The sequence below is a fragment of the Protobothrops mucrosquamatus genome, unplaced genomic scaffold (genome assembly GCF_001527695.2).
Source record: "Protobothrops mucrosquamatus isolate PMUCROS unplaced genomic scaffold, P.Mucros_1.0 scaffold202, whole genome shotgun sequence".
NCBI lineage: Eukaryota > Metazoa > Chordata > Lepidosauria > Squamata > Viperidae > Protobothrops > Protobothrops mucrosquamatus.
In genome coordinates this window covers 284,887-297,179 of record NW_015386557.1, presented here as the reverse complement: position 1 = coordinate 297,179, position 12,293 = coordinate 284,887, and the positions used below count along the sequence as shown (strand labels likewise).

Here is a 12,293-nt window from a genome sequence, read left to right as displayed (position 1 = left end):
AAAAAAGGCAGAAAAAAATATGGGTGATTTTGAAGACACAGTTGGATCGTGTTGTGCTGGTGAACACAGTAATTAAGAACCTTTGGCCATATAAGGAACAATGTCATGTTTGTAATGTTAGTTTGTACAAATGGCCCTTATGAGCTAAATCCAGTGGATTCTCATGCAGTCAGAACCAGTAAAATTGGAATAGGACAGTTGCTTTTGACTGAATAGACCAATCACACTAAAGTGCATCCAATTGCTCTGGCTTGCTCAAACTGGATCTCTCATTCCTTACCACTTCATGAAATCAAATAGATCTAAATGCATTTGATGATGGCTTTGGGGACCTGACTCATTAGGATGGAAACATTCATGTGTGCGGGAGGGGAGAAGCGTCCAATTACTCTTCAGGGGTAAAATATTGGGGGCAAATTGAAATAGGAAATGTTTTCTTATCAGTCATGGACATTAGCTTGAAATGTAAAGAAGGTGTCTTAAGATATAAAATAGCAATATTTGATCTATTTATGAAATGTAAAAGTACAATATATGCAGATATAGTAGCACCAGTGCTTTTTTTCTAAAAAAAAAAAAAAAAAAAGGTGCCAGAACTCACACAGGTCATACAACCCGCCTTGCCTACCCTACAAGGTTCCATCCAAAAAAGGTGCCGGAACTCCGTTCTGGGTGTTCTATGAGAAAAAAAGCCCTGAGTAGCACACTCTCATAGTGCATCCCAAAAATTGAAGGTACAAATTCCTTTTTCTTAAGTTATCAAATGGAGATGGTTAGTGTGGGAAAACAAAAAGTGAAACCATAAAGAACCACCGAGACAAAGGAAATTCATTAGCATTTGAATTTTTATGTAATATTAGACCTTAGTATTTACATATCGAAATGGAAAACTGGGTATTTTTAGAGGTACTGCTAAGACAAAAATGGCTACAGTCATTTGACACACAAAATGATATGAATCATGGAGGCTGGTAGTGAAATGTTGAGAATGGCTGACCAAAAACAGTTATTGAAAGAGGCAATTAATAGATTTCAGTGATCAGGGAAAAAGGTGATTTCTTGGGCGGGAAAACTAGGACCGGAAGTATGGGCTCAGTGAGCCTTAGTGAGGAGGAAGCAAGTGTTTCCTGAAACTGCATAAATGTTAACGAGCTTGGCAGACGTAGTCGATAACTGTGCTTCCAGAAGCCACTTGCAGTTTTGAGTGTAGGAGCTCATTCTGCCTCTGTTTCTTGCTTTCTCCTGATCTGGATTTTGGACTACCTCTCTCAGGGAATCAACCCAGACCACTGAGAGTGCAACATGCAGAAATTTATCTTCTTTTTTGCCGTAGGAGCCTGGGCTGTTACTCAAGGTAAGGAAGGAAACCTCCATGTTTCTCCTACTGATTTGGTGCCTCTCTGAGATTAATCAGATCCATTGATTCTCCGCATCTCACAACAATTCACCCTTTCATCCTGGATTGCTGTACCCCAGGGATGGTGACAGAGGGCCCCATTGAAGGAACGTGGCTTCATCACCAGTATTAGTGGAGAGATGTGGGGTTCAAAAGGCACATTTTCTTTCCATTCCTAAAACTGGCATTCCCTCAGATGTCGCGTGGCAAAGCACGAAAAGGAGACAAGCGTTCAGAAGGAGCCCGATAAAATGTAATTTTAGTGGGAAGTGGGAATGAGATTAATGTCCATATTGCACATTCCTTGGAACTGGCTGGAGCTTTTTTATATACAATAGCAAACCATGTCCAGATTTGCTGCCATATCAGGCTAACCCTAGACAATGATTTGAATATGAAGGCTGGCAGGCGGAGATCAAAAACTGCAGCTTTTTGATAAGTTAATTTTATCAGAGATGCTATAGAGCTGAAAAACATTGTAACGGGGATGTTTGGACATGTTTGGGCTCTTTCTATCTGACTTTCATCCTTCAAGCACTTATACATATCAGTATGTAGAAGATCATCAAAAGGTAAAAACAACTCATATCTGCTCTACAAAATGGCTCGCCTAGGTAGCCAGTCTTTAGAAAAAAATAATACTAGTGGTATCAGAAGAAAGCAAAGCATGTATTTCTCTTTCACTATCTCCCTCTCCTAAGTGTAGTTCTATAATTTAACATCTATGACAGCAGACCCAAATCTTTTCCAGCAGACCCAAATCTTTCCCCCCCTCTCTCTCTCCTCCCCCTCCCTCCCTCCCTCCCTCTTCCTCGCTGTCTCTCCCCCTCCCTCTATATATAATTTTCAAAAATATTTTACAGTATATTAATAAATCTTTAAAGCAACAAAATAAAATAAAATGGAAGGAAAAAAAGAGAACAAAAGTAATGGCAAGAGAAGAAAACATAGTTATAGTTTCTACCCTTCTTTCTATCATCTTATTCTTTTCTCCATTTTATTTTGACCTTGTTAATTCCCAAAACCAGAAATCATCTTTTCAGTTTTTTCTTTTTTCAAAAAAAAATTCCATATAAGGTTTTCACCCAAACCATTTTCTTTAAGCTTTTGGGGACTACAACATAAATCAAGGACTGGCCGTACATAGTCCCCAGTTTCTTCAGATAGTGTCTTTAATGACACCAAAGCTAAATAAAAACTCAGTGGTTTTTTTTAAAGTTGAAATGATTACATGAGATGTTGGTGTCACCAGCATTTGGTCAAGAAAGCCAAAACCCGACAAGTTTTACTGGTTTCCCTTGTCTGGCCCATGGAAAAAATATTTATAAATATTTTTATTTTATTTTCATTAGTATCCAAGGAATATGTATATAGTATCCTTACAAACTCCAGGCTGGGAGGATCCGTTATGGATCAATGGCTTATTAGTATTAGTAAAAAAAGAAGCCCAATTGATCAGGACTATGTTCAGATTATCATTTAGTGGCATTTGTAATCCTTCCAAATTATTTTTGAAGTTGTCTCCATTAAGGAAAAAAAATGAGAAAGAAACGTGTTTTGTGAAGGGTGGACTGGAAAAATCAAATTGAGGCAGACTGGGAGAAATTATCTTGTAAGAAATCTTCATGGAATGTTGACCTGTTGACCTCCATTCACTTTCCTGCATTATTGATTATAATCATCTTTATTCTTATTGCCTTTATTCTTAACATTTGTTTGATCTTTGGAAAGCAAATGAACAAAAAGTTAAAACCCTCCCACTGTAATATGCTTGCACATTATTTTCCAGCTGATTTGTGTCTGCTTTAAGAATGTTATCAAAATTCTGATCAAGCCCAGCTGGGCAAGACCTGAAAGGAAAAACATTGGAAACTACTTTGTGACAAGATGTAGCCAGGCACTAGCTGAGACTTTCTGTTTATTTAGGCCAGGGGTAGGCAACCTTAGCTCTTTTATGACTCGTGGACTTCAACTCCCAGAATTCCCGAACCAGCCATGCTGGCTCGGGAATTCTGGGAGTTGAAGTACAGGAGTCATAAAAGAGCCAAGGTTGCCTACCCCTGATTTAGGCAAATGGTGGAAGTCAAGGGGGAGCTGAACAATCATTTCCTCAAATTTCTGCTCCAGAACATCCTAGTCCAATGTAATTTTTCTCCACTGAAAGTCTATGGCCCATTAAACAGAAATTGTGGGGAAATCCAAGGCATTGGATTAATACTTGGGATCAGATTTCAACTGATTACTTTGCAATGCTAATTCTCATTATTTTGTATGATTGAAGATATTCAGGAGAAGGCTATTATCCATTTATGCTGGAATAAATAATAAAATCCCCTACTAAGCTACTTAGTGCACCAATTTGATGTAATAGTTAAGGCATCGGTCTAAAAAAACCAGTTCTATGAGAGGTGCTTTCCATTGCCATGCTTTGATTGACAGTTCCATCTCCAATGGTCCCAAATGCCGTGTCCCCAAAGTCTGAGCTGCTTACTCAATGTTACTGGTTGTTTGATGGAAGTCAGGAAGAGGATATCATGAGGACTCCTATTAATTTTAAGTTTCCTCTTTTTGAAATTTGAACCAGTCCTCACACTTTATTTTCTATCGTTCTCATTGCAAAAAAAAGCGAGGGATTTAATTGTAAATTTCCATCGTCATTATTTGCTAGCATAAATGATTAGGAAAAATATTGAGGCATCCATCACACGGTGAAGGGCAACACCAACAATTCTACTGAAATCTATTGTTAGAGGCAGATTTCCTGCTTGCAGTTTATGAATCATGAGTTGCATAATCATGATTTTAAGTTATTGAAGCACAGAATAGGAGCAACTTAATCTTTTCATTCTCCTTTATAGTTTATTACTGTATGCATCAATCAAATAAATGTATGCTTTTCATTATAATTTCAAAGCCGATTATAACTTATGGTTTAATCCAAAATAGGATTTTAAACCATAAAGTAGCAACCACATATTATAAGACTACACAATTGCAACATTTTGAAAGTATTAAGTATGTTGGATCTATAAACTCAGAGAAAATCAAGATTGCTAGAAATATTGCTTCAACATTTATTTCTTTGTTTATAATCTTTATATCCTAATTCCAATTAATATCCCCAAGTACTTTATGAAGAAATTGAAAAAGAATCATCTGTAAATTGTAAGTATAAAACATATATGAAAATGGATGTGAGATAGAAAAAAATCAATACAATAAAAATAAATAAAATCTGTCTCCACCATTCACACAGGGAAGACATAAATGAAAAGACAGGACTTCAATGGACACCTTAATAATATCAGAAAAGAGGGAAACATCCCAAAAAGCTGACATCAGGAAGCCCTGTCTGAGAGTGACTGGGAGATGACAATCCACAATCTGGGGCACCAAAAGTAGAATCTTCCCCAAAGCTCTTAGTCATTAACAGAGAAAGAGCTCCTGATTTCAAGTTATTTAGGTTTAGGAATTTTCTCCATTTATGATTCCATGTGGGTGAAGCATGTATTGAAACAATTTTCTATGACAATCCAGCTTTGTGAACGTCATTCCTGGTCTTTTTAAACTATGCTAAGTGTCTGGGATCCTGGTCTTCTCCTCATGCTTGATCGAATACTTGCTGCTAATTTAAAAAAAAACAAAACTCTCTGTTCTCATGTTGGATTCTAAGCCAACTTTTGATCCAAAAACTTGCTTTTCACCTTATTGGAAATTTTTTCTGCAGCCAGCAAAGTTAATACTTTATGTGTTTCAGAGTTCAGGGCTATTATAGCAACCAGACAGTTTTTATAGTTTGACGTCCTTTTATGAAACCCTATTGTTTTATTTTTGGTAGTGCCCTCAGTAATCTTCTCACCAAAATAGCTGTTAAAATCTTAGTAACAATATTTAGCAAAAAAAGTAGGCATAATTATTATACTAGGTAGGAGCCTTCCAAATTACAGAGATATAAGCTTCATAGAAAGAAGCTGGGAGGACTTTATTTTTGTAAAGTGTCTGAAATACAGGGGGTACCAATTCCATATGGGTTATCCCCTAGGGCTAATCCCATATGTTCCAAGGGCTGATAAAACATATCTGGAATGTCAGTGATTTTCTATAACATTAGGTGTGGAGTCAAAACACTTAAATGTATATTTGAAATTTCTGGAAGATTTATTAAATTTTAAAATTATCTATATAGTTGCCAGTTGTACATAAATTTTGTAACATTCTAAACATTAATAATTAATTTTATTATAATTGATCTATTTTGCTCCTGAAGAACTTTTTATTAAATATATTATTTTACTTTATTACAAATATAAGAAGCCATTCATTTCATAGGTTTTTCTCCCTGTTTCCAACAAATTTGTTACATTTAAAAAAAAATATTCCTTGTCCAAAGGATACAATTGGTTCAACACTAGGTTAGTAAATCTAAATGTATGATATACTTCCTAAAAGATTTTGCAACAGAATCCTTGAGCACTTTTGATTTTTTTTTTACTTCTAATTCAATTTTATCATGTTGTGATGCATGCATCTTTTTCTTCCTGGAGTGATAGGCTAGTAGTGAAATAAGTACTTTAAGAGTAACCCATACTATTCCCATATTAGTGGACTATTCTATTTGTGGAAAAAATGGTATATCTTTCTTTTGCTATTTAACAAAATGTGATTGCTTCAGCAAGGAGAGGTTAAAAAAACCTTCTCCCATGAACTGGGATATTTTTATTCAAAGTCAGTGAATTTACCATGATTACATGGTCAAAAATTAAAACTGTTGCATATCTCATCTAAATTAGCTTCAAAAATAAAAATAATTGAGACTTGAAATGTGCCATAAGGAGTAGATAACACAGTTTGTAGGAATTCAACTATATCTAGATGTGCACTACATTAAATCTTAGGTATATATGCAAAGGATATTGTGACTTTCGACATTTGTTTAGTGCAAGCCAATAATGGATCTAAAACTAAAGGCTTTTTACTTTTTGCTTGACGGCTATAGGCCTCAATAACTTTGGGAGCTACATTAGTCTCCAACTGCAACTCAAAAGGCTGGCTGTTCAAAGCCTCCATTTTTCACCATCTGGATATCTGTGGGTCTACCTTCTCCCTGAAATCTTTGCTTGTCCTTTTAGATCTGGACAAAAAGGCTCCCTCTGGATCCCAACCTTTAAGGAATGGCCTCTGCAGGCCTCTGTGGGGTTGGGCTGTTTCAGTCACCGCCTGAATTTTCTAGGACAACCTCCCTAGTCTGGTATCTGATGGGCCACAACTCCGTTATCTTCCTGTAGAGCTATTAAGATTTGGTTGTTTCAAGAGGTTTTGGGGTCTCGGGGTTTGTTTCTTCTTTCATTGAAGTTGATTGCAGACATGGGCTGTGGGTATTCCTCAGGGCTTCAGAAAGTCATGCATAGTTGGGTTTTTAATTTTACTACTGTTGGTGGGTCTGTAAGCAATCTGGAGTCAGATACAGTTGGAATGGCATATAAAGAGCAGCTTGAATTTATTTCCAAATAAAGGTTTTATAGTAAGTTTGCAAGTTTGTCCCTATTGAAGGTCCATGTCTGAACTAGAACACATTGGGCTTCCTATTATTCAGTATTAATTTCTAATTTTTCCTCTGCTCATCTGTTTAAGTTCATTTTTGCACCAACTGTGTCTGTTTTGATTTCAGGAACTGCAGAAGAAGAGTATGTGGAAATTTGGCCTCCAAATCCTGTGGTGGAATTTGGAGGCTCTCTTGACTTGAATTGCACAAGCACTTGTGAAAATATTGGCATTGAGTCTCCCTATACAAAGGCTCCCATTGAAAATGGATCCAATTGGAAAAGCTTTCGTCTCACCAATGTGAACTATTGGGCAGCCAGCCCTTTGTGCTATGCTGACTGTAAGACTGGACAGAAGAAATCTCCAAAGACAAACATCCTTATTTATAGTAAGTCACTTGCTGGATTGTGTCCATTATGCTCTAGCATTACCCAAACTGGAGAATTTTAAGATGGTTGGACTTCAATCTCCAGAATTCTCCAACCAATATGGCCTTTACTAAGAGTTTTAGGAAGTGAAGTCCACACATCTCAAAGTTACACAGGCTGGTATAAAATGGTATAAAACAATTACCTTGATCCATTCAAAGAATTTGATTTAGAAATTTTTTATTCTCTTCCAGAACCTCCAGACCATATCAAATTGGATACAGTTCCAAGGATGGAGGTGGGCAAGCTGTATAATTTGACATGCCGGGTTTCTGGTGTAGCCCCCATCCGGAACCTCACTGTGACCTTGTTGAAAGGGGAAGAGGAACTTCTGGTAAAGACCTTTGAGGATCATTCTGACCCTAAAGCTGATGATGTTGTGGTGAACCATAACATAACAGCTCAGCAAAATGACCACCACAAGACAGTCACCTGCCAAACATCTCTAGATCTGAATCCAAGTGGACCACTCGTGAAAAACACCTCCCACAACATAACATTAGAAAGTTTTGGTGAGATCTCCGTCATTGCTTCAATCACTTGTTTGGATATTGTTTATAAGCTTTAATTTTTAAGTTGCTTCTCTTAAAATGCATGCCTAAGGGTGTTTGGAGAAGAGATTTTTTATCTTCTGGGATTATTGAAAAATATTGTTGGACTTCCTCCAAAATTTGGCCCAGTCATTTATGCTGATCCCACTGTTTTGATTTTTGTTTGTGTAGATCTGAACTCCCCTAAGGTACTTCAGCACTCACCCCCTGAGGGGCTAGAGAGAGGGTACTATTGTGGCTGTGATTTCTTTTGCAATAACTGACATGATTTCTCTTACTTCATTGGCAGATTTTGCAAAGGCTCCCCTGCTCCATGCTGGCCTGTTCTTAGAAGCTGGGACCGTGATGGAAGTGACGTGTGATGCACCTAAGATTTCCCCAGCCAATGAGGCCATATTTGATCTGTGGTTTGCAGGGAAGTCCCTGAAGTTCAACACCACTGTGATGGGGGGCTTGGCAAGTGCCCAGGCTGTGATAGTCTCTTCCTCAGTTGGAGAACAAGAGTTGATCTGCAAGGTCTCTCTGGGGCCAGTGACCAAAAACGTGACGAAGATGATGAATGTGTTTGGTGAGTCTCCTGTCTGAAATTACTAACACAGACAGATTTAGAAGAGTTTTCTTCCATCTATTTGAACAAACCTAGAAGAAGTTAGAAGTTAGATTGATTTTATTTTGAAAAGCAAAACTTCAATAATGGTTTGGATCAGTCTACCTGTAATTATTAACACAGACAGATTTAGAAGAGTTCCCTTCCATCTGTGATAAGTTATAAGTTATATTGGCCGATCTTGAAAAACAAAACTTCAGTAAAATATTGGATAGTTTAAGTAGCTGAAGTGAGTCCTCTTTGAAACGAATGGAATTGAAAGAGTAAGAAATTTATCCCAGTTGTATTTTCATTGAGACCAAAGAGCAACTATTAAAGGGTGAACCAAACTAATATTCCTATTCAAGTTAAATACGTACAGAACTTGGATCTAATGTAAATCATTAGAAAGAATGAAGCATGAAATATAGTGCCAGGGTTTGGGAAAGCTGATTGCAAATGACTGAGAAACGTAGCTTCCATCGAAGACGTTTTTTCTCATGTTGCCAGCTGACAGTGTCCCTGCATTCCATAAAGATCTAGCTTCAACCCTGGTTTTACAATTTACATTTACATAAGTATGGTAATATAGCAGAGCCAATATTTAAAATATTTTTCTGTGTATTTGTCAAAAAACAAAACAAAATCCTAGCTATCATCTATTCTGGTTTCTGATTTTTAAATTTTAAATCGGTTTTAGTGACAAACTTTCACAGGATGAAAGAAGTAAATGAAGTAAATACACCATTTATTTGCTGGTTTATTTCTATACCCAGGCATCAGGTTGTTGTAATACATGTTGATAGATAAAAAATAGTTTAGAGGGATCAATCTGAGTTAACCAAATATATAACAGAAAAGAGCAAGGAGAAATGGGAAAGAATTGCCATTCTGACCTTGTTTCCTTCTTCGCAACATTTGTGAACCACTCATGTATATGTTCTTCTAAAATATAGTCCTATAGTTTTGGCTCACAAGAAGAATCCTGTGATGTACGTTTGGCTGAGAAAGAGCAAAGAGCCAAAGTCACTTAGTAAACTTCCATAGCTAGGGTGCCTTTGATCACTAGTCTCTCTTGTCCTGCTCCAATATCACAATCATTCTGTCTACTGTATATTTACTGATTGAAAGAAAGGAAAAAAGGACCCAATTTGGGTCAGTTGCCAGGACTAAAGGTTTAGTCTTCCAAGCTTTCGGACTTGTGCTGCAGCCCATCAGGGAACATCTCTCTAACAGAGGAGTGTGCTTTGGGCTATTCTGTGCGTGGTATTTATATGGTGCCTGGTTTTGTGTGGCTTTTTAGTTGCTGATTGGAATGTTGATGGACGGCTATTAAGTCACTGGCTATTGTTTCCTTGTGCTGCCAAGTCTTCACCTCCTAAGTACTTGATAAGCTGGTGGTAAATCAGTACTCCTGCTGACTGATGAGGGACCCAGTTTCTCAAGCTTCAGTCAGTTTCCTGGCTGTTTTTATACCTGCTTGTCCAACATCTTAGTAGCTGCAAAATTGGAAGTATGTCCTTGTTTGTTGTAATGTGAGGCTACCAATGAGTTTGGGTCTCCTCGTCTGACCACTTGGTTGTGTTCTTGCAATTGGGTGGTTAGCTTCCTCCCTATCTGCTCTACATAGTCATAGGGGCAATCCATGCAGAGGATCTGGTAGATTAAATAGGAAGTATCTCCCACCTCCAAGCGATCTTTACAATGCATAATTTGTCCTCATATGGTAGCCTTGCAGATCTCGGAAGCTGCGTTCTATTGCTTTTGAAATGTTTTTGATATATGGGTACCCATTTGTTACAAGATGTCTGCGCAACCTGGTGGGGAGAGAAAGGAAGAAACAAGGTACAACACCAACTACATGGCATAACCTGGCGTAGATCAAAAACATTTTGGAAGCAGTAGAACACCGTTTTCGAGATTACATACCCCAAAAGCATACTCTGCTAGAGAGAAGTTCTCTGAGGATGGGCTCCAGCACGAGTCCAAAAGCTTGGAAAACTAAATCTCTGGTCCCGGTGACTGACCCAGATTGGATTCTGGGACACATATATTTGCCTTCATTTATGAAAGAAAGAAAAAAGATGAAGAAGGCCTTGATGAGCAATTTTTATAATTAAGTTAGCTCACCTGAGTCAGTCCATCTAGATGCATAATCACTGCTCCGCTCTATTCCCTCACAGCTTTACCAAAACTCATCTTGCAGATTGGCCATTCAGTAGCTGTCGTCAATCAAACAGTGAATATTACATGTAGAGCTGATGGCAGTGCTTCCCCTGGTTTTAAAATGCAGATCATGGATGCTGCCAAAATCTTAGCATCCGGCAACAATGAAGAACATTTCCTGCAGCATGCAGTGATTGCTCAGCAAGAGGATAATGGGAGGGAATTCATCTGCCAAGTCATCCTGATCGTTGAAGGGCACACCAAGGAAAGAAACATATCTCAAAATCTCACCGTCTTCTGTGAGTAGGGAAAAAAAATACATGTTATATTCCTAGAGATTTAGAACTCTGAAAGGCTTACCGAATGTGCAGCAGAATAAATGAAGATGCATCGTCACACTGAGTATTATTACCAATGAAATTAACCGCATTTTCTTTCTCCGTTCTAGATGGTCCCCAAATAAATGATTCCAATTGTCCCCATGCATTGACCTGGAAGGAGGGAAGTACGACATCATTTGCCTGTTCAGCCCTGGGAAACCCCACACCAACTGTTCAGTGCTGGAAAGATGGGAGACCTTATAACATTGGGGAACCACAGCTGGTCCAGAGAGAGCACAGTGGCATTTATCACTGCAATGCTACCAACCAGTATGGCTTTGATGTTAGAGATGTGACCATACGCGTTGAATGTAAGTTCGCCTCTTGCTCTAAAGAACAACAATAACCATAATTTGGGGTCTTGTACCACTCAACCAGGGCTATGTTGAAGTTTATTTGTCACATGCAGGTTAGAAGTGCAATCCAATAAAATGTTACTTGACAAAGAAAGCGATAGGAGTTCTCATCTCAGTTGCTGGTATCACTTCCATCTATGACCCAATCCAGAAAGACTGATACTGTTTTTAATGGATATAAGGAAGCATCTACCATGAACTAGTGAAGAGATTCCCTTATGTGTGGATATTAACTGAGTTTCATGCTCCCAAATAATACTTCAGTATCTTTGAGTCACCATTTTATTTTATCAATAAGAGTTTTACTGCTTTCTCAAAATATAAAATACAAAGAGAAATTCAAAAAAGTAATGGAAAACTAGAAGAAGGGGGAGGGAAAAGAAAAGAAAAAGGCACCAACTTCCGACTCTCCTTAGCACAGTAGAAGATACCAATATCACAATCACAACTTTTTACTTTTACACAACAATATGCACAAACCATTTCTATAACAAAAAACCTATCTGTTTAGCAAAAACAAAATCAAATTTTCATTTTTGTTTTTCATTGCAAGCACAAAGTCTGGAAGCAATTTCAAAATAGAAACAAGATTAGATATATTCTCTTCTTTGGACAAAAAAATCAATTTGACCATCTCTGCTTCCCTTTGCTGTGGAGAATAATATATATCTCTATATTTTTTTTCTTCAGTATAAAATTTTATTGTTTTCATCATAAAAAAAAGAAATACATCACAGATATTACACAATGTTATATCCCATCCCCCCGCCCCCCGGACTTCCCAAACCAAACCTAGGCTAATATTCAAATACAAGTAAACAAATATTAATATCTCTAACTCCAAACTCTAAACTTAAACAATCCATCTCCTCCGTATTAATAAAAATTA

General features: G+C 37.5%; 1 protein-coding gene across 1 annotated transcript in view; it reads left to right on the top strand.

Annotated features, from left to right (window-relative positions):
* Positions 1–1,302: 1,302 nt before the first annotated feature.
* Positions 1,303–12,293, top strand: part of LOC107285687 (intercellular adhesion molecule 5-like) — a 15,592-nt gene continuing 4,601 nt past the window's right edge. The window contains exons 1-6 of the mRNA XM_015813913.1: positions 1,303–1,354; positions 7,065–7,325; positions 7,560–7,877; positions 8,206–8,484; positions 10,686–10,967; positions 11,117–11,359. Of these exons, the coding sequence (XP_015669399.1) occupies positions 1,303–1,354; positions 7,065–7,325; positions 7,560–7,877; positions 8,206–8,484; positions 10,686–10,967; positions 11,117–11,359 (1,435 nt within the window). The remainder of the gene's footprint in view (positions 1,355–7,064; positions 7,326–7,559; positions 7,878–8,205; positions 8,485–10,685; positions 10,968–11,116; positions 11,360–12,293) is intronic.